Source organism: Ursus maritimus, unplaced genomic scaffold, assembly GCF_017311325.1.
Source record: "Ursus maritimus isolate PB19 unplaced genomic scaffold, ASM1731132v1 scaffold_1, whole genome shotgun sequence".
NCBI lineage: Eukaryota > Metazoa > Chordata > Mammalia > Carnivora > Ursidae > Ursus > Ursus maritimus.
In genome coordinates, this window is record NW_024423343.1 from 52624123 (window position 1) to 52645517 (window position 21395).

General features: G+C 37.8%; 1 protein-coding gene across 1 annotated transcript in view; it reads left to right on the top strand.

Annotated features, from left to right (window-relative positions):
• Positions 1 to 21395, top strand: part of CCDC141 (coiled-coil domain containing 141) — a 181367-nt gene that overhangs the window by 78810 nt on the left and 81162 nt on the right. Inside the window, exon 7 of the mRNA XM_008687200.2 lies at positions 19592 to 19786. Coding sequence (XP_008685422.2) covers positions 19592 to 19786 — 195 coding nt within the window. The remainder of the gene's footprint in view (positions 1 to 19591; positions 19787 to 21395) is intronic.

Genomic DNA, 21395 nt, shown 5'->3' on the forward strand with positions numbered 1-21395 from the left:
AAGCAGGTGGGGAAAGAAAACATACCCAGAAAGCTCTCCCCTGGCATATCTCTTGTCATTGTATCTACCCTTATTCTATTCTAAGCCATATGCCCCTGACACTGAGACCCAACCACCTTTTGGCTCCTTAAGGAAAGTTCTCATATCTATAAACTTTATTCTCACTTTGTTGGCCTATAGAGGAAGGACCAGCTACATAATATGTAGGACCCAGTACAAAATGAAAATATGGAGGATTTTCTTAATAAATTATCGAAATTTCAATAGAGCAACAGCAGAGCATTAAACCAAGCACGGGGCTCTTCTAAACTCAGGGCCCTTGTGATGACATGGGTCCTTTGCCTATGGAGCCAGTCCTATTTACAGTATTAAGATTTCTGGAAGGGCCTACAAACCTTTGTTAGTTAGATGCTTTCCTTAGCTACCTTTACTGACCTCTTCCCCCCTAGATGAGCAAGTTTTCTAAAAATAGATTACAATGTTATAATGGGTTACATCTACATGGAAAAAACAGGTTCAAATAAATCCCTGCTATCACTCACTATGTAACTTTGGGAACATTTGACCTCTCTGAGCCTTACCTTCCTCATCTATAAGGAGGAGGCATGAAAATTCAATTAGAAGATATCTGTGAAAATACCCACATTTTAGTAGTGGCTCAAAAATGTTGCTTTTCTTTTTCCATGGATGGTGTAAATGTTCAAATAGTTTTCATCTGTGCTTTTTCAACCATCTCATTCCTTGTTCTTACAGACAATTCAACTTTTATATGGCCTTAAATAAGAACTACCATATTACTTTTGGGAGCTTTCTTTGGGTGTGAGTATGAGGAGAGGAAAATGGAATGTGTCTTTCAAAGGAGATTTTACGTATAAATAAGGCCTCAAGCTGGGGATTCATTAGTGAAACACATTAATAATCTGGTAACACAGGAAAAGTAGGTGTTTCTGCTCCCCACAGCTAAACTGAGCAGCAGGGAGCTGCTTTTTTATAAGCAGTAAGTTTTTTAAAATAAATTTTTAAAATACCTCTATCATTTCTTACTGGAATATACTCAATAAGAAATATGGAAAACTTTCTATCTCATAATAAATGTGATGCCTTATTTATAATGTATTGAAATAATGAACTAAAGGAATTTTTATTATAGCCTTTGACTATGAATAAATTATGTTAAATCATTATACTTTCTTTACTAAATATGAAAAATATTTTCCTTTTACATATGTAGCAGATAAAGAAATAGCAGACATTGATGATTATAAACCATCCTCTAGTTAAGATCTTAAATACTCTTAGATTTTATCATGTATTAATTTGATTCCCCAAGGCTTGAATTCAAACTTTGGAGCTCAGAGTTGGTTTTAGGATGTATTAAAATAATATGTAAAAAAAACACTTCCTTATTATGTCTTTTGAGAAGGCATAATCATTCCTTCTTCCACACATCAGAAATGATGCTCATATAAGAACTGCCTTCAGGAATGAACTTGTACTTCTTTTGGGAGGAAAACTTTTCCTCTTCCACTTTGGTTCCAGTGATTGGGTCCCTGCAAATTAATGGACAACAGACAGATTAACAGGAATAAAGACAAGGTTTATTTTCATACGTGCATAGGAGGTCCCAGTAATGGAAAATTTGTGGGATAGCCGGAATTTGAGGTTTACATGTGTATCAACTTAACAAAAAAGGATTGTGGGGGGCTTAGGGCCTCAATGGATGAGTATGGAAGGATCTATTGGGCTTTTTGATGCTAATAAAATGGGCAGTCTGTCTTCTTCCCAGTGGGAAGAGTTAATGGCAGCTGAATTTGTACTTCCTGCTGGTAAGGGTCAGTGTTCTTTCAATTAGGAAATTCCCTGGGAAGAGGGTCAATGGTAGCTGTATTTTCAGGAGACTCTGTTTAAGTTTAGGTAATATGGCTGTGCCTGCTGATTGTTCAGCTGTTTTCAGTTTAAAGTAATTTTCATACCACTGTGGTGGACCTTAAATCCTCTTGCTAATACTGCTTTAGACCTTGGTTCAGTTCAGACCCTTTGTAGCTGGTGCACACTAGAATCACCTGAGGGATTTGAAACAATACTGAAATCTGGATCTCGTACTCAGAAATTCTAGGTAGTTTGGGGCATCAGGACTTCTTCTTTTTTTTTTTTTTTTTTTAATTTATTGTCAGGGCCCCTGGGTGGCACAGTCAGTTAAGCGTCAACTCTTGGTTTTGGCTCAAGTCATGATCTCAGGTTCATGAGATCAAACCTCACATGGGCCCAAGCTCAGAGAGGAGTCTGCTAAAGGTTCTCTCTCCTTCTGGCCCTCCCTGCACTCATTCTCTCTCTTTCTCTCTCAAATAAATAAATAAATAAATAAATCTTTAAAGGAAATCTATCATCAATCTTAAAATGGTGATGTTTTTATCAAAAAAGCAACCCAGATTTTCTTCTCCTTCTAAAAAAACTAGAAGATCTGGCAATGTCAGGCTTGCCTTTCCATACAGACATAGCAACACTTGTCAGGAGCCCTATAATAGCTATTTCCTTTAGAAAAGACATGTGCACTCCAGTTTTCCACAGTCCCTACCATTCCTCATTACTACCTCCCCTCCCACCTTTGCTTCATCTCGTTCACATTATGTGCCTGGCCCCTGTAGGCATTTGGATTGGAGATAGGACGGGCAATGAGGTACCATTCAAGTGTAGTAGTGGCTTAAACTGATTAACATTTTTGTAAATTACCTTGGAAACTGTGAATGATAAGAACGAGAGGGAGTGATATTGAAGACAGAAAAGTCACTTAGAAAGCTATTGAACTTTTGATGAAACTTTGGGTAGAGCGTGATATCTTTTGAGATGGAGGATACTGACTACCATCTTAAAGGCTTAAAAGAGACTTATAGCCATGTTGTTCAACGGGTGGCCCCAGACTGCAGCGGCGGCATCTGAAAGTCTTAGAAATACAGAATCCCAAACTTTAACTACCAAACCTATTGTATCAGAATCTGCATTTTAACAAATTTCCCTAGAGGATTTGAACTGACATTAAAGTTTAAGAGGCACTAACTTAGAGTTTTTTCACATCTATTTCATGTATGTCCATATCCTCCTTAATTTTCCAGATGACTATATATTGTTTATAAAGTCCTTGATTAACAATGATCTTTGGCATTCTGACATGTATAGAAACATCATCTTCAATGTTTTAATATAGTAGAATTCACATTCCTCAGCTTCAGGATTAAAACCATCTTCCATGATTCATCATCTAATCTGATTTTCCAAGTCATTGAAAATACTTTCCAGTTGTTGCTGAGTGATTTCATAAATTAGATTTGTGATCTTGGCCTCAGGTTCCTTTAAATAATATTATTTGGAGACCTTAGAAAAATACCACTGCTTAGGTCTCACATAAACTTTATTTAGAGGAAAAGTCAAGTTTAGATTTACAAAATATTTATAAGATAAGGAAGTAAAGCAGAATCTCTTGCAAGCTTATTGGAATATTCTAAATGCATAATTCTCATCAATAGAATCACTACAAGGAAATGGCTCTTTAAAAATTAGGGGCACACCTGGGTGGCTCAGCCAACTGAGCTTCGGTCTCTTGGTTTCAGCTCAGGTCATGATCTCAGGGTGGCAGGATTGAGCCCTGAACGGCATGCCACCGAACAGAGCCCTGCCTTGGTCATGCTGGCACAGAATCTGCCTCTGTCCCCTCTCTGTGCTTACACTCTCACACGTGACTCACGCTCTCTCAAATAAATAAAATTTAAAAATTTTTTTAAATAAAAAATATGTTTATTATTTTCTTTTTCTTTTTTTAACAATCTCTCTCAATTCATTTTTATTTATTTTATTTTGTTTTTTATTTTTATTTTTTTTGAAGATTTTATTTATTTATTTGACAGAGAGAGAGACAGCAAGAGAGGGAACACAAGCAGGGGGAGTGGGAGAGGGAGAAGCAGGCTTCCCGCTGAGCAGGGAGCTGAATGTGGGGCTCGATCCCAGGACCCTGGGATCAGGTCCTGACCCAAAGGCCGATGCTTAACGACTGAGCCACCCAGGCGTCCCTATTGTTTTATTTTTCTGATTACATAGTACATTTTCATTTTGGAAAAATGAGACAATATATAAAACTAAAGAAAACTAAAATCATTCATACTGTGTGGGTATATATGGAAATGGGAAGGAAATATAAACTATACATAAACTTGAGTATCCCCAAACTATGTATGTGTGTATAATACACTATATATGTGTGTTTTTATATACAAAGTTGTGTATTGTTTTGCAGTGTGAGTTTTCCAGTTAGCATTATATCATAAGCATTTCTCCATTTAAATGCGTATTTTAAATGTTTTTAATGATTGCATGTTGATAAACCATGTAAATATATCATACATCATTTTTCTTCTCATTGTGGCACATATTAACCTATATAAAGAAGCTGACTATTCTGCTATTTGAACTTTAATTACATCCCCAACTTCTTTCACTGAAGGTACATGAGAAAATGATAAAACCACTATAAAACATATTACTTCAGTAAATCAGCTTATATCATCTCTGATGATTATAAGGAAAATGCATAAAATGAAGCAGAGTTTGTTTCTTTTATAATGTTTTATGTATTTTCAAAAATAAAGTGGGGTCTGGATCTGAAATGTCTCAAGGCAGAAATTAAGTGAGTCCCCAAACAGTAAAGGCACCTGCATTAGTGCATTTCAATTCCTCTGTCTTCATTTTAGTGAATAATTTGTTTTACTTGTCTGATTTCTTAATGAACTTCCCAATTAAAAGCAGATGTCACTTTTCACAGAACATAAATTAGAAACAATTTCATTACTAACAGGCAAAATAAGTATAAATAGTACTGCCTTTGCCTGCAAGCAGTGTGATGGGATTTTCACAAGCAGTGTGTAGCCTTAACTTGTGGGTTAATTTAAAGCTTAGTGAACCATATGCTTTCATTTCCAGGGGAAATTTGATTTAGAAAGTCCCTCAGAAATGTTTATGCCCATCTAAGAAGGGGATGAGTTAAGGAAGCAAATAAAGAACATTGTATTCCACGATCACTAGGTTTAAAACTACCTGCTGTCATTTTGTTTACAGAATCTTCACCAGCTCGTTAAATTTAACCTCTTAGAGAAAGTTTCCCCTCTCTCTCTTCTACTTATGACTTTTACAATAATTCTTTATGCATTTTCTTCCATCCCCTCCCCTCCCTCCTCCCTCGTCCCCCCTCCTCCTACCTCCTCTCCCCTCCCTCTCTCCTGACCCCTCCCTCCCCCCATCATCTACCCCCTCCTCCTCCTCCTCTCTTCCTCAGCCTCTTTGTCATTTATCAGCCCTTAAATAAAATTCCCACAAAACATGGATTTGTATAGTTACTATTATTACAACTTGAGGTAATACTGCTATCATAATCATAATAGCGAAAGTAGTCTATTTGAAGTGGACACCAGAGAAGGCATTTTCTTAGGGCTTAACATTCTCACACTTTAAATCCCTACAACTTTTCTGTGCTACTTCAGCATTCTCTTGGAGACTTTCAGTACTGTGGCCATAGATCTCCTTGATGTTCATCACTCTAAAGGCCTTCACTTCAGCTTCCCAGTTCTGTGGCCGCACTGGTTCCAAAGCATCACTGACCCTGCTCTCCTCACATCTCCTTTCCTTTCACTTTTCCTGGCTTCCCTTCTTATACTCTTCAGTGACGGCCACCAGGGCTACTTGTGAGTAACTCAACCACCCATTTTCTCTGTTTCTACTTCAGAAAAAGATGAAGCACTTGCATAATTTTTCTGATTAGATCTATTTTAAAAGGAAATCTATTATCAGTTGGCTTTATGAATTCCTTTACTTATCATCTGTTAATTCCAGGCTCCATTCCCCATAATAATCAGTCCAAAACTTTTATCCTCTTTTAAAACACCCAGCCAGGCCTTACTTAACCTCAGAGTCACATGGCCATGAAAGGTGAAATTGCTTGACTCTTTTCTTCCCTGACCTTGTTGTCTCTTTTCCACCTTTTCTCCAATTCCTTTCATTTCCAAATCTAACCCACCATTCCAGCAACCCCCCCACCTTTCCCATCTCTTCAGTTTGAATCTCTCTTCAATTTTCAGTCACTCCTTCTCACCTTCCCTCAATTACATTTTAGTCTCACAATATCGAAAACAAAAACATTGCTGCTCAATCCTTAAGACATATTCCACCTTTTCCTTGGCTACTGTCATGGCTTGTATTGTCCTTCCCAACATTTCTATATTGAAGTCATAACACCCAGAATCTCAGAATGCGACCTCTTTTGGAAACAGACTGATGGCAGATGTAAATAGTGAAAATGAGGTCATTAGGGTGGACGCTAGTTCTATGTGGCTTTTTTAAAGGGGACATTTAAACCCAGAGGCAGACACACACAGAGGAAAGATGATGTGAAGAGACACAGGGGGCAAATGGCCATTGACAAAGCCAGGAGAGGCGCTGGGAGCAGGTCCTCTTGTCACCGCCTTCAGGAGGAACCAATGTACCTTGACTTCAGATCCTAGCTTCCACGACTGTGAAAGAGTACATTTCTGTTGTCCAGGACACCCAGTTTGTGGTACCTTGTTATAACAGCCCCTAGGAAACTAATGCAACTACCTCATTTTCTGCCTCCTGCCTCCCCTGCTCCCCCACTAATCTTTTACTTGCATTACGAGAAACTGCTCTTTCTCAAGTAACTAATGAATGGACCCTTTCTATGCACTTGGCCTCTGAGACACTGTTTTCTCTAGTTCTCCCATCTCTGGAATGGCTCCTTCTAAATCTTGCTCAATGCCATCTCTTCCTCCAGTCTGCCTTTGCTTATCGTGCTTAGTCTGTGGCTCTTCTCTTGTTTCCTGCATTCTTCACGTGGTCTTATCTAATCCTATGATGACAACATCACTTTTATCTTGATGATTTCTAGACTTCAAAAAAAATTTCCAATTCATATGTCTTTTCTCAATTCCAGTCTTCTTTTTAGAAATAGCTGTTGAAGATTTACACATAGACTTCTTACTGGCACTTCTAACTCAGCTAGTATCATTACTTTCCCCTTCAAACCCTCCCATTTTCTTTCTTGGCTAAAGATGTTGCAGTCCTTCAGCCATGAGGTTAGAGACTTCAGGGTCACATTAGAGCCTCATTCTCTCCCTCTCTCCCTTCAGGTCAAATGACCTCTCAGTGTGAGTCTGTTCTTACCTCCCATCTCCTTCTCCTCTCATCCCAGCCCACCACTTCAATTTGGGTGCCTGAAATCTTTGACAAAGACTATTATAATTATGTTGAGTAGTAGTATGAATCTGAGCCTACAAACTACAATATTTTTGCATGAATCATTGCTTGTCTGTTTTTACATCTTTTTTTTTTTCTTTTTAATCAACATAAGCCTGATTCCGAGTTCCCATCCTCTGACTGGTTGGACACTCAATCTCTGTGGTTATTGGAGTTCCCTTACCCCAGGGTTTTGCAAGTGTTCCTGGGCTCCTGTAGCATCTTAGCATCAGGAAGTCCCTCTACTCATCAGTCTATTCTGACTCCCTCGAACAATCATTGTCTCAGCCTTTATGGAGACTGCAGATTCAGTGACTCTGCTGCTTCTGTGGTGGTTTGGTGCTCTAGGATGGCCCAGCTTCCAGTGTCCTGGAAGGGAACTCACAGCCATGCCTGAGGAAGCCTTGTACTTCCACATGGCACTGCCCTAAGGGGACCATCCATCTCCTCATGCCTCCTCTCCCATCCAGCCTTTTCTCTGGTGCTGGCCAGATCTCCCCATCTTTTGATAAACCTCACCTCAATCTCCTTCTCCTTCAGTACATCTATGATAATATCTTCCATAGACTTAGTTTTGTTTTGTTTTTTTTTTTTATAAAAAGCAGGAGGGGAAATATCTTGCAGGTGACTTCTGTTTTGGGTCTTAGTATGAACTTCACTGAGGCAAAAGGGACTTGGAAAATATTGACTGTCTTCTTAAAGAGTTTGGTATGTACTTCAAGATTGGGCCCCACAGAAGTTAGCTAAGAAACAAGACAAAGAGAGTAGCATTCATGTTTAAGATGTCTAGGCAAAATTTTGAGGTCAGTACATTGAGCAGGGAGGATCCATTGAAAGCTCTGTCTCCACTCCAGCCTCAAGGGTGAAATTATGCAAATCTTAGTCAGGTGATCTCGGGATGCAGTGTCAGTCTAGATTCCTTCTCTGGGAAGCTTTTTGATCCCCCGGCTCTTGCTTTCCCCTTCTTTTCTCACAAAGCATTGCTTATTGTTTAATTAAAGCATCTTTTCCATTTCAATTGTTCACATATCTGATTTCTCCACAAGTTTGATTTCTCCACAGCTCTGAATTTCCTAAAAACAGGGCCATGGCATATTCATTTCTGGATTTACTAAAGTACCCAGAAGAGGGGTCTGGGACACCTAGTGTTTGTTGGGTCAGTGGATGACTCTATTACAAAGGAAGCTGGCAGCAACATGTTACCCCATGTTGGCCCTTGCTGAACTTCTAAATTGCTGTGGCTTTTAAGTGACTTTCAGTTTGGCTGGGAGGTCATGAGTCATTCTCTCTACTGCCTAATTATCATCAAGACTATGGATTAAACAAGATTTGATAGGAAGACCTGATTCTAAAGCAACAGAGAAATAATGATCAAAACTTTGTGAAAGAAGGATTCAGTCCTGCAATTCTCCAGTGTTAAGTGGAAAGCAATCTGATTCACACCAATGTGTGAATGTCTACCAACTTCTTAACTATCCTTTACTTTTGGTTTTCTTTTATTTATTTATTTATTTATTTATTTACTTATTTATATTTTAGAGAGAGAGAGAGCACTTGAGTGAGGGGCAGGGCAGAGGGGGAGGGAGAAGAAGAGGGAAAGAATCTCAAGCAGACTCCACGCTGAGCACAGAGCCCAATGAGGGGCTCATTTTCACAACACTGAGATCATGACCTGGGCCAAACCAAGAGTCTGACAATAGACTAAGCCACCCAGGTGCCCCGTTTTTATTTCTTTTTAAAATTTTCCACCACGCGATCCCACCTCTAATTTTTAAAATAAATGTTTATTAACCCAAACACAAGAGTGGAATTGAAAAGTGAAGCGATTTGCAGAGTGCCCAAACCTAATGCTGCCTCTAAGTTTTACTTACTATAAAGATAAAGCACTGCTTTGTGGTGGTTGGTTTTTTTTCCTTTTCTTCTTGGAAGTTTGTACTTCTTAATTCCCTTCACTATTTCGCTCATTCCCCACCCCTGTCTCCTCTGGCAACCACCAGTTTGTTTTCTATATTTTCTGAGTCTGTTTCTGTTTCCGTAGTTTGTTTATTCATTTGTTTTGTTTTTTTTAGATGCCAGATGTAAGTGGAGTCATGGGGTATTTGTCTCTCTCTGTCTGGCGTACTTCAGTTAACGTAATACCCTTTGGTCCCAAACACCACTTTATCTTCTAAAGCTGAAATCTAGCACATCTTATGATGGTAATAGGGCATTGATGGGAATGCAGGCACAAATAGTGTGGATAGGGTGAGTTCTCTGTAAACCTGGCGCTTGTAACATGGAAATTTTCACTGCATTGTGAATCGAGAGGTTTCAATTTTTTCTTCTTTTTCAGTTTCGTTGAGGCAGTGGTAGAGGGAATTTTTGTTTTGTTCCTGACTTTAAATAGAAAGATTCAAATGCTTTATCATTAAGTATGATGTTTCTTAATTTTTAAATTTTTTTGTTTTAGTTTGGTTTTTTCATCTGTCCTTTATTACATTTTGGATTTAAAAAAAGAATCATGAATGGACACTGAATATTATTGATGCCTCTTTTGCATTTACTGAGATTATCATATGCTGTTTCTCTTTTATTTTATTTATTTGGTGAATTGCATTTGTTTGTTTTTCAATGCATTTAATTTACTTTTTGACCAATATATTGCCATTGTTAAAAAATATTAAAGGGGCATAGAAAAACCTAAAATATAATATTTCTGTTTTCACCTACCTAATCCCCCTCCCTAGTGTCAAAAGTAACCACTGTTATTAGTTTTTTATTATCTGCCCAGTTTCTTTATGTTATCTAAACAAATACAACTATATATTCTTATTTTGTCCCTTCCTTACCTCATTAGTGGCCTACTAAGCTCACCCTTCTGCATCTTGTTTTTATTACTTGTTTATTCTTCTATGTTAGTACATAGGCAGAGTTCTGATGCTTTTGCTACAGAGTATTCCACTGTATGGATGTATTTATTTAAACTACCCTCAATAATTGACCTTTCCTATTGCTTTCAAAAATTGAGTTTTTGTAGTTTTTTTTTTAGTTTCTTTTTCTTTTTTCCTTAACTTTCTATTATTAACTGTATTAACTCTTCTTCCTTAACATTTAAAAGATTTATTTATTTATTTATTTAAGAGAAGGTGGGGGGAGACAGAGGGAGAGGTGAGAAATCCTCAAACAAACTCCCCACTGAGCATGGAGTTTGATCCCAGGACCCCGAGATCATGACCTGAGCTGAAATCAAGAGTCGGCCGCTTAATCAGCTGAGCCACCCAGGCACCCCTATTCTTCCTTAACTTTTAATTTGGAAACTCCACACAGCAAATTTGAAAGAATAGTACAATGAAAGCCCAAATAGATTTCATCAGTTTTAAAATTTTCTGACATTTCCTTTCTCTCTTGGTATGTATTTATATGTGTGTGTGTGTGTGTGTGTGTATATATACATATATATGTATATATATATACATATACACACACACACATATATATACACACACATACACACACACACATAATTTGTCTTGAATCATTTCAAAATAAGTTGCGAACGTCATGTATTTTCACCCTAAATATTTCAACAGATATCCTAATGACAAGGATGGTTTCTCCTACGGCTGTATTCTGGTTTTACACTCAATAACTTTAACATTGACACAATAGTATTTTCTGCTCTGTTGTTCATTTTCTTTTTTTTTTTTTTAAGATTTCATTTATTTATTAGAGAGAGAGAGTGAGAGCAAGAGAGAGCACAAGCAGGGGGAGGAGCAGAGGGATAAGGACAAGCAGACTCCCTGCTGAGCAAGGAGCCTGATGTGGGACTCAATCCCAGGTCCCTGAGATCATGACCTGAGCTGAAGACAGACACTTAACTGACTGAGCCACCCAGGTGCCCCTGTTGTTCATTTTCAAATGTTTTCAAATTGTCTCAAATTGAGAACAATTCATTGCATTTGATTGTCATGTACAATTCTTAGTAAAAACCCTCCTGGTTTGCTTGTATAATTTCTTCTCCTATTTCTTTCTCTGGTATGAACTTCCCATTCTCCAGCCATTACATGAGTCTGGGCTCATCCCTCTATTTTGCCCTTAGCGCTCTCCTATTCTCATTTATCACACTGCTTTTTAGTGAGTAGTGCTTTGCTTTCAACAATTCTCTCTAAAAAGTGCTATTCATAAATCTATGTCTTTGATTAGGGCCACTCTTATCTATCTGGTAGTGACTAGCTTTCTTTTAGATGTTTGCCCATGGGCTCACTCTTCACTCCCCACCCCACCTCCACTCCTCTTCTGCCTAGGTAACTCCCACCCTTTTGTTTTAGGTCTCAGCTCAGACATCATTTCCTATGAGAAATACTTATTAATTTTCTAAATTGAATAGTTCTATCTTCTTATGATCTAGGATCATACTTCTCATCTCCTTGGTAATAATAACAAACACCCTTGCCCACGTGCTCTTGCTCACACTGTCTTTTCTGCTCAAACCAGCCCTTGCCTTCTCCCCAATCCCACATTACACTCATCAGTTGAAGGTCTCACCCATAATTAAGATCCTATAAAAGGTCTCCCCAGATTCCCAAATCAGAATTTATTTTTTTCTTCCACTGAATACTGTTTTGTTTTCCATTTGCACTTACAATGATCTATGTTGTATTAGTTAGATGTTCTTAAGATTAGTCACATAATGCTTTTTAGATTAGACCATTTTCCGTATGGGAGAGTTATGAAGTGTCTATCCCAGTATCATTTGCTGCTGATTCATAGATTATTGAATATAGAAAGTATGGAGAGAGAATCCCATGCATATACATAGTGATTAGCTGAAAACCAAAATAAAGGGAGATGAGTTGAAGAAATTCTAGCTTTGACTAGATTTTGTTAGAAGAAAAGTAATTTCTTCCACATCATTAGAGTAAGGGCTTTTCTTATAATAAAGAATATACGTATTACAAATATGGTTATAAAAAGTTTGTAAGGACTGTTAATGATAACCATATAGATGTATAGAAGAATTTGGGAAGTAAACTGGATGAGTTTTGTACTTTCTCTCAGCTTTTTTCTTTTTCTTTTCTTTTTTTCCCAACTTTCTGCTTCCCTTTTTAAATCAGTGGCAACTTTGCCTGACACAATAACATGAAGAATGTACAAAGTAGAAAGAAATGCCTTGATTTCTTCTTTATGAATTAAGACTAATGATGTTCAACATTGCAGCAGGGCTGTTTTAAATTCATGATGGATTGGTGTATTAATCATTTAAGGAGTGTAAGGTAAATATTTTATTTGTCATTGTATCTTCCACAGCCTTACACAATACTTATTGAATGAATGAAGTAATTAAAAAAACAGAAGTTAAATTTTAGATTTGGGAGTCATTAATGTAAAATGTAATTTTATAGAGTCAAGTTAGCTTTAAGTTGCAAGGTTAAAACCACTTTTATTATATAATCATTCTTTCTCATTTATTGGTATGATTACACAGAAACTCTTATAGGTCTATTGTTACCTAGTCATTCAATATTTTGGAATATTCTGGTCCAGTTCCAAAATTTGACAGATCATAAGTATTATTTGTTTGTTCCCGATTTCAAATAAAATGCCACAGATTTTTTAAAAATACATCTTCTTCCACCCTACCAATCATGATTCAATGAATATAGGGTAGGTGTGAGAAAGCGTGTTTTAAAATTTTTTCTAGGAGATACTGATAGTCAGCCAGATTTAAGAGCCATTGTTCTAGTCTATATCTGATGTTCATTATGGATGTAATATATATGGATTTTCCCCCCATTTCCCAACTTAATCTATTTCATTTAGGAGAATCCTCACAAGAGGTGAACATCCAAACCTAATAATTCCCTCCACAGTTGAATTATATGTTGAGATTCTGAAGGAATCTCCAACACACGCTCTAGAAAATTAAACAATACGGCTTCTGAAAACATTAATATAAACCGGGACCACCTAGTCAGCTAGTGGCACAATCTGCAGGCAAATTGTGTTAGATGCAAATAATCTGGCCAGCTAGACTTTATTAATTTTTATTAAAAATGGAAACATCAATGCCCACAAATCTGGCTCTGCTCCTTACTTATTTAACTCAAAGAAAATGTGATTAAGAGGAACAAGAAATCTAAAAAAAACAACAAGGACAAGATAGCAAATAATAATAATAATTCTTGGAAAACACAAATCTTCAGAAAATGTCTCCCTGACTTCTCATGTAATTAAATCTTCATCCAAAAACTATGTTGAACTAAGGAAGAAAAAATAAATGTATTGTTGCTCTAATCATTATTTTGAAGATTTGCTCTTAAGTACAATTTGTTAAGATTTTATTTTATTTTAAAAATTTATTCCACCGCACATCCATTTGCTTCAGTATTAACAGCAAAGCACCCTGTTCTGAGTAGCCGAACAACAAGCTCCACTTGGTGGCCATGTATTGAACAGAATAAGGGAAACAAGAAACTTCCAAGCCATGGTTTTCCCTGTGACGTTTGGAATACTTGAATGGGCAGAGAAAAAAGAAAACAACTATTACTCAAAAATTATTTTGATCTGTCATTTCCACTATAGTCTGTCAGTCCCAATCCCAATAGGAATGGGAAATACAGCTAAAACCCCAAATTTTGGTAGGTCCTAAAATCTGGGAATTTGAAGCACAGCTAACTCATCTCTCAGTTTATAGGTGATTCACTAGAGAAGCGGATGCGTATGTGTGGTGGTGGCTGCCATTGCACTGCAGGGAAGTAAGGCTTGGAGAAGCAAAATACCCTGCTTGAGACCACTTACAAAGTTTGGAATAAAAAGTGTATTTCTAGCTCCAGTTCTCTGCTCTTACCCACAAGCTCTCCCTGGTTCAGTAGCTATGATTCTCTGCCTAATGGCTGGGAGGTGAAACACCACACTTCTTTTATCTTAACTGACACAAAATCGCAGTTCTTCCTGTTTGCAATCAGTGCCTTTGCGGAAATGCATCACAGTGAGGGCCAAGTTCAAACGGCCTGTGGACACTGAACTCTGCACTATCCAATAGTGGGATGGGACCCAGCTCTCTAGTAAGATCCTTGCTTTTGTGTAGGTCAGTGTAGAAATGCCTGGTAACAGAGCAGGAGAGGGAACTGTGGCCCAGTTTGCAATCCAACTCGGCGTAATCAGAGTTTCAGCTCTTTAGGGGCTCACTGCCACTCTTTAAAAGCTTAAAAATTTCCTCTAAAAAGAAATTCCTGCTCAAAACAGACTTTAAAATATTCTCTGATTAAAATTGCCAGGTTTATTTTGTTTGTACCAGCTGTTAATGCAATCATGTACAATTGCATGATTTTGTGTCAATGAGTTAATTCTCCTTGGTGCTGAACCAAATGGGACTGTAGATTTAGAGACTGAACAAGAAATGGACTGTGTCTAATGAGATGTCCTAGGAAATAGCCATGCTATGCGGACTATACATGAGTTCCACACATGCTTCGGCCAGATGTGATTTGGGCCCGTCATCTCCACAGCTGATATTTTCTTAGTAGTTTATAAATATGTCCTTTATTCTTTCTTGTCCATCTTCCCCCACTTAAAAATTACATTCTGAAGTCAAGTTTATAGTGAAAATAATTTACCACATGGCGTTGGGTCATTACACCCCCTCATCTACAGTGAAGTTTTCCTGTGAATAAAAGCTTATTAAACATATTATGATGCTATTGTTTTTTTTCAAATAGCTAATCTTTCTACTTTCTACTTTTTGAAACTACCTGCTGGATAATTTTTATGCCAATCCATAACTTCATTTGAAGAGATAACCTGGGAGTATAGAAAAGACCGAAGAAATCGTTTTCACCTTCTTGTCTATCAACACTAATCCTCTTAAAAGTACCCTTTCAATCGAGGGATCCAACAGAAGCTCAGTTTCCTCAGCAGATGGAACAGTGAAAGGCGTCATGTCAAAGGGTAACCACTGAGAGTGAAAAATAAAAAAATGGAGTGACCTGAGGAGACACCCCGAGCCCAGGAGCACACAGTTCCACACGTTTTACTCGGTCAGACATATGCACATATCTCAGTCAAGGCTGAAAAGCCAAGGAAATGGCAGGCTTTGGCTTTCAGCTGGTAGAGATAGGTACTGGAAATATTTTATTGCAGTGACTGAAACTCAGTCAGAGGCTTAACACTTAGCAGGCAGGCAGCAACGGCTAGAGAAAACGGACCGCGATTTTCTCCATTGGGTTCTGTCAGCCCTGACAACAGTGACAGCTAAGTTTTTAAAAATAGTTTGATGGATTCTGATGACTCTGGAACATTTTATGTTAAAATAAAATAGTGGACGCATCTCCAAAGAAAAATGACTGGGGAAATACATCATCAGAATGTTACAGAAACGCATCAGAAACTACCCATGGATTGCCCAAAGAAAACAGAACCAATTTTCTGAGAAGATTGAATAGAAATATTGAATGGACCCAACTTCATTTAATACCCACAGAGTTCATGTGAAATGCAATTAAGAAGACTGAGGATGGAGAATAAGAAAAGATACGAGCCACAAAATGGTCCTTTACAGCTTCCTTGCAAGGTCATAGCCCACTTTTTATAAACGTGATGTGAAGCACAGAGTTGAAGTGTGTTTTCAAAGATTTGGCTCCACTCCAGAGGTCTTTCTTTAATGATGTTTGCAAAATTTATGCTAAAGGCAGATTTATGAACACCGTTAGAGAACAGGTATTTCCCTTCTCGAGAAATTCATAGAGAAGAGTTTTATTATTTTGGTCCACTCACTAAGCAAAATTAAGCTTGAGTTTGGGCTGTAAATTCTCAGTTCTATATGTAACAGCATTGTTTATTTAGAAATAATGAAACTTCTGATTCTAAACCAAAAAATCTCAGGGTCCTATAAGATTTCTCATTTCCAAGGCCTTATTCAGGTTTCATAGAACTTTCACCTCCGTAATTCTAAGCCAATAGGTTTAATCTTTCTATGCTGTAAAAAACACTTTCCATCACCTCTTCTTTCTGAAGTGCTGAGGTCAGTATACTGATTGAGAAATGGGGTCTAGGGTTAAACTACCTGAGTTTGAATTCTGGCTCTTTCACTTACTAGTGTTGAGAATTTGGGCAAGTTCTTAATTCCTCTAAACCTTGATTACCCCATCTGTAAAATGAGGATAATAACAGTTCCTACCTTATAGGGATGTGGTGAAGAGTGAATGAGATGATACGTGTAAAGCATTTAGCACAGTGCTTAGCATACAGAAAGAAAAATCAGTACTATCTTGCAGACGATTAGGATACCTACACCTTAGGGCTTCGTGTTGTTCAGGCTGAGCACATAATGGCCATAACCTGTTTTTCCATGTCCTAACTCTTTTTCCATTTCCTTCACCCTAGCTCTCTAGGTCTTCCCCAGGTTCTTTGTTAAATGGTCTTCCGCTAATGAGTAAGAAGATTCTGGTCAATGATAATTTTTTTGAAAGAATTACCTGCTTTATTCTATTTTAACACATTAAGCATTTCTTCACTTGAGTCCATTGAGGATTCATACCCCACGGATCTTAACAGAAAGTGAGAGAATGGGTACAAAAAATAGAAAGTGGACTAGTTGGGTAGCTGGAGGGATAGAGACAAAACAAAAGAGGAAAGAGACAGACAGTCTTGTGAAAGCAGGTAAACTCCTAGGTGACTGATCTGCTTTTAGCCACAAGAACAGAATTTCCCAATATTGTTCCAACTGGAGCATTGGTCCCCGAGATAGTCAGTAAACGCATGGTTTCATGGTCAAAACAGTTTGCCCAGTATATTTCAAACCACGTTTTCAGCTAAGAGTCTCAAAGCACATTAACATATGAAGGCTTCTGAGAAGGCCAGCAGTAAAGAAACCTGCTTTATTTTGTTTATCCCATAATACTGATCAATATATAACACTGGTCAATAACATTTGGAGAACCCTTTCACTACCATTATTTTATTTTATTTATTTATTTTTAAAAGATCTTATTTATTTGTCAGAGAGAGAGAGAGAACGTGCACAAGCGGGGGGAATGGCAGGCAGAGGGAGAAGCAGGTTCCCCACTGAGCAAGGAGCCCGATGCAGGACTCCATCCCAGGACCCTGGGATCATGACCTGAGCCGAAGACAGACGCTTAACCTGAGCCACCCAGGCGTCCCACTACCATTATTTTAGAGCCGAGAAACAGAAATTCCCATAAAGAACAAATTTTGGGGAGCTAGTGAACCACGATAAAATTGATGGAATGTAAAGGGGGACTAACGTTTAGTGAATGCCGATTACATGTGCCAGAAATGGTACTGCTTTAAAAACATTTGCTCTTTCCTGATAAGGTTAAGATAATAGTTTTTAAGTGGGAGGGATATTTACAGTGCTTTACGAAAGAATGTCATGGCACATATTAGCTGTCTTTAAGTGGGGGCCTAATAGCTCTTTAAAAAATGAAGGATCTTGAGAAATCACATAGCCCATATTCATGCCTAAGAATATTGATTTTGCACTCACTGAGAAATCTGGAGTGTCAAAAGTTCATAAATAAAGAAAGTAAAGCCAATGACTCGCCAAAGTAGTAATTAGTAAAAGTTTATTGTGCACACACCAAAAAGACAGTTTGCAAACCACAGCACTCACCCCGAAACATGGAACAAGGCTCAGGGGTATATTATTATAAAGCAGCCTTTGCAGTGAGGAAGCAGGGACTGCTTACTCTTCACAATTATTGGTTATAATATTAGAATTTTCTTAAATGATAGGGAATTGGTCAGTGGTTACCTCATATCAACCTTGGGAAAGGTTCGAGCTTTGCTTGTAATTTCCAGAGGCATAAACAAGAAATGACCCAGGTCAAGTCAGTCTCACAAAATAAGCTAAATTAAGCTTTGTTTGTATGACTAAACTGTTTTTGTCTGTGCAGGCAATTTTTAGGGCTGGTCTCCATTTGTTTTTTATTTTAACAACCCTCCCACTACTTTTGGTCATTCTCTCAGAAGGCAGAGCGTATGATCAACCATGATAGCGCTCTTCCGCACGGCCGCCGTTGATGTAGTCAGGCTGAAGAATCACACATTCGCTCTTTCCATTAGTTGAGTCATCAGGATGTGTTTATAGGACCAGCATGTATTTCATACAGCTGATAATGTAAGTATATATGAAAGTGATGTAAAATAGCAGTTTTAGATTACTAAAGGAAAGAACTACATTTTATTCTTCCTTTGTATTCTACAAGCCATCTATCCTAGCATGGTGCTAGGTGCATAGCATTTAGTATGTCTGCTGAAATGAATGAATGGAAATAGTAGTGGTAAATTGCACTAAAATTATACTTATTTTGCACAGTATAATATAACAAATGTAACTTAATAACAGGACATTTTGCCCTGGGGAACAAGCCAGGATGGAGTCAGACTGTAATTTTTGAAATTTGGCGCTAAATTTCTGATGCTGTAACAAACAGCCTATGCGTACTGCTCAGTCTCAGCTGAGATGAGTACCAGAAAATCCACTCAAAAGACTGTCATGCTAGAGATAAGCATTATTTTATGAAGCTGAATCTGGCTTCAGTTCTTCTGCAAGAAATTTAAATTTCCTTTTCAATAAATTGTTAATATGTTCGGTTTACTGCAAATTTATTTTCGTTCTTCTCTACTTACTGTTTTTCTTCTTCATGTAACAGAAAGTAAAAAGCTACCTCTTTTCTTTTCCTGAAATGTTTATATACCACTAAGAATGAAGTATTGAGAGGAGAGACTCAGGTCAGGAAGTAGGGAATACTGCACAATAACAGCTATTAATTTTGTGGACAATAACAGATCTTAATTTCAGTTCTAAGTGTAGGCACATATGAAAACAACAGGCATAAAATATGAGATTTCCCTTCCTTTCTTGTACACATTTGCCCACCTTGGCAATGAGACTGAATTGTGGGAGATAGACTTCCTACATTTAAATGAATGAAAACAGGTCACAATAAGTAAGAGACTGAAAAACGCTGTTGACTATTTTGGGGTATGTTTTCAGACAGTATTAATGGAAGGGGAAGTGGCCTGTGTTTGGGGCAACAGGACACTCCATCAATCACACACCCCAACTGCCCTGACCTTTCCCGCTATCATCCCACTCCCTGTCTAGCCTCTTTCCCTTTGTCCTTCTCTTTTTTTATCTACATCTTGGTACTCAAACCTGGAATGTAGCATTTACTTCATCATGATTTGAAAATATAGTGACAGGTTTCTGATACATTCAACAGATCGAAATGTTCTGCGAGTCTTATCAGAGTTTACGAAGGGGAAGATGTGTAAAATAAACTGGAGTGATCTCTTGTAGGAATGGAATTCCGCCATTGAGAAGCTGAAGAGTGACGCACTTGGGATTCTGCTGTCCAAGGGCTACGTGGAGAAAGAGCATCTACAGCTCTCTAACCAGAAACTGCATCAGCTTCAAGGAGAATGCGGTCGGCTCATGGCAGAAAGGAAAACTTGGTTAAAAAAGGCAAATGGTTTTTTTAGCAGCGCTAATAAGGTCAGTGTGAGTTCACGTTGGTAATTTTAGGTAATCAGGGCAGACCAGTAAGAGACTCATTACTTCAGTAGGCTGGAGCATATCACAGAAGTCTAGATTCCACATGAAGTTTCAAAATTAACAGCAGCGAAAATGAGCTTTTAAAATGTATTCCTATCAGGGCCATTATTTGGTTCTCAAAACGAGGGGACGCTATGTTTTGACATGTAAAAAGAAATCCCCATGAAAGTTTCATCGAGTTTCATCGATCCGTTTGAGGGGGACACTTGTGCCAACACTGCAGTGTTTCTCATAGAGTAAGGGAATTATCATGAAATATATCAAGGTGAAAAAACACCTTGAAACTTTTACTGAAAAAAAAAGTTTCCCTTTGAAAACTTCTCTTTCATTTATCAGGTAAAGATACATGAATGTTGCAAGCCTTCTGCATGCAAACCATAAGGCTAGAAGCAGAGCCTCTTCCTGACTGGCCTGCCTTGATCTTGCTTTTCAAAGTCAGCCAAGGGGAAATCTTGCTTTGGACCATCTCCAGGTCTTCTGGAGTTGGAGAAGTGCTTGCTCAGCTTCTCCTGGTTGACTCATTTGGTTGTGGCAGGGGGTTCTTAGTGAGTGGTAATGTCTGCATGTTTACCTCAGTTGTATAACTGAAGCTGGTGATATTATGTGAAAATTTCTTCTACATTTTCCAAGCTCATATACACCTTCAACTGCCCAGTTGGAATTGTTTAATACCTTAAATATCACTGATGTTTTTGAAACTGGACAATGTGACAGGAAATGAGTGGGTAACTCCCAGAAGGCAGGTATATTGTGATTTAAAGTCATGATATCAACAATCTGAATACAACGTCCTGGTATATATTAAAATAGTTACTTTATTTTGACCTTCCTTACTTATAGGAAACTTGAAAAGGATGAATACTAGAATTCCAAAATAGAGGTGCCAGAATTACAGTAAAAAAAAAAAGTGTTAAGGAAATATCGGGCAAATCATTTGTTTGGGGTTTCTTTGTTTTAAGAAAAGAGAGAGCGCATGTTACTGGAGCTGTTGAACTAAGTAAATGGTAGGGTGCTAGGTAAGTTCCTCTTCAACAGTCCTGTTTTCAACTAAGAGACTTTCTAACGTACATTACACCCTCGTTCTACACAAGGAGTGGGTCATCTGTCAGTCAGTTAAAGCTGTTTCTAAGGAAGACGGTTATAGAACACGTTGCTGTAATAAAACAACACTTCCAGAATGAACCAACCCTATAGTTTCAGCTCTGCAGTGTTTCCCTCTCTCCTTAATTCTTACTCTCTTGCTCTTGCTTTCTCTGTTCTCATTATCTGGTAACTTCCCAGGGAGACTTTCTTCACATTATTTCTGGGCCTTGAGGGAAAAAGAATTACATCTCTTGTAATAGTAATAGTAAAAAAAAAAAAAAAGAAAAGAAAAGAAAAAAGAAACGGAGTGGTTACTTTCTCAAATTCATATAGCAATTCAGGTCGAATCCTAAGAAGTTATATTTCTTAACCCCCAAGACTTGACTTCTAGATTCCTTGTTTCATTATTTGAAATGCCATGGCATTTAAATTATAACTAGTTTCGTTGGGATTTATCCGTTCTATA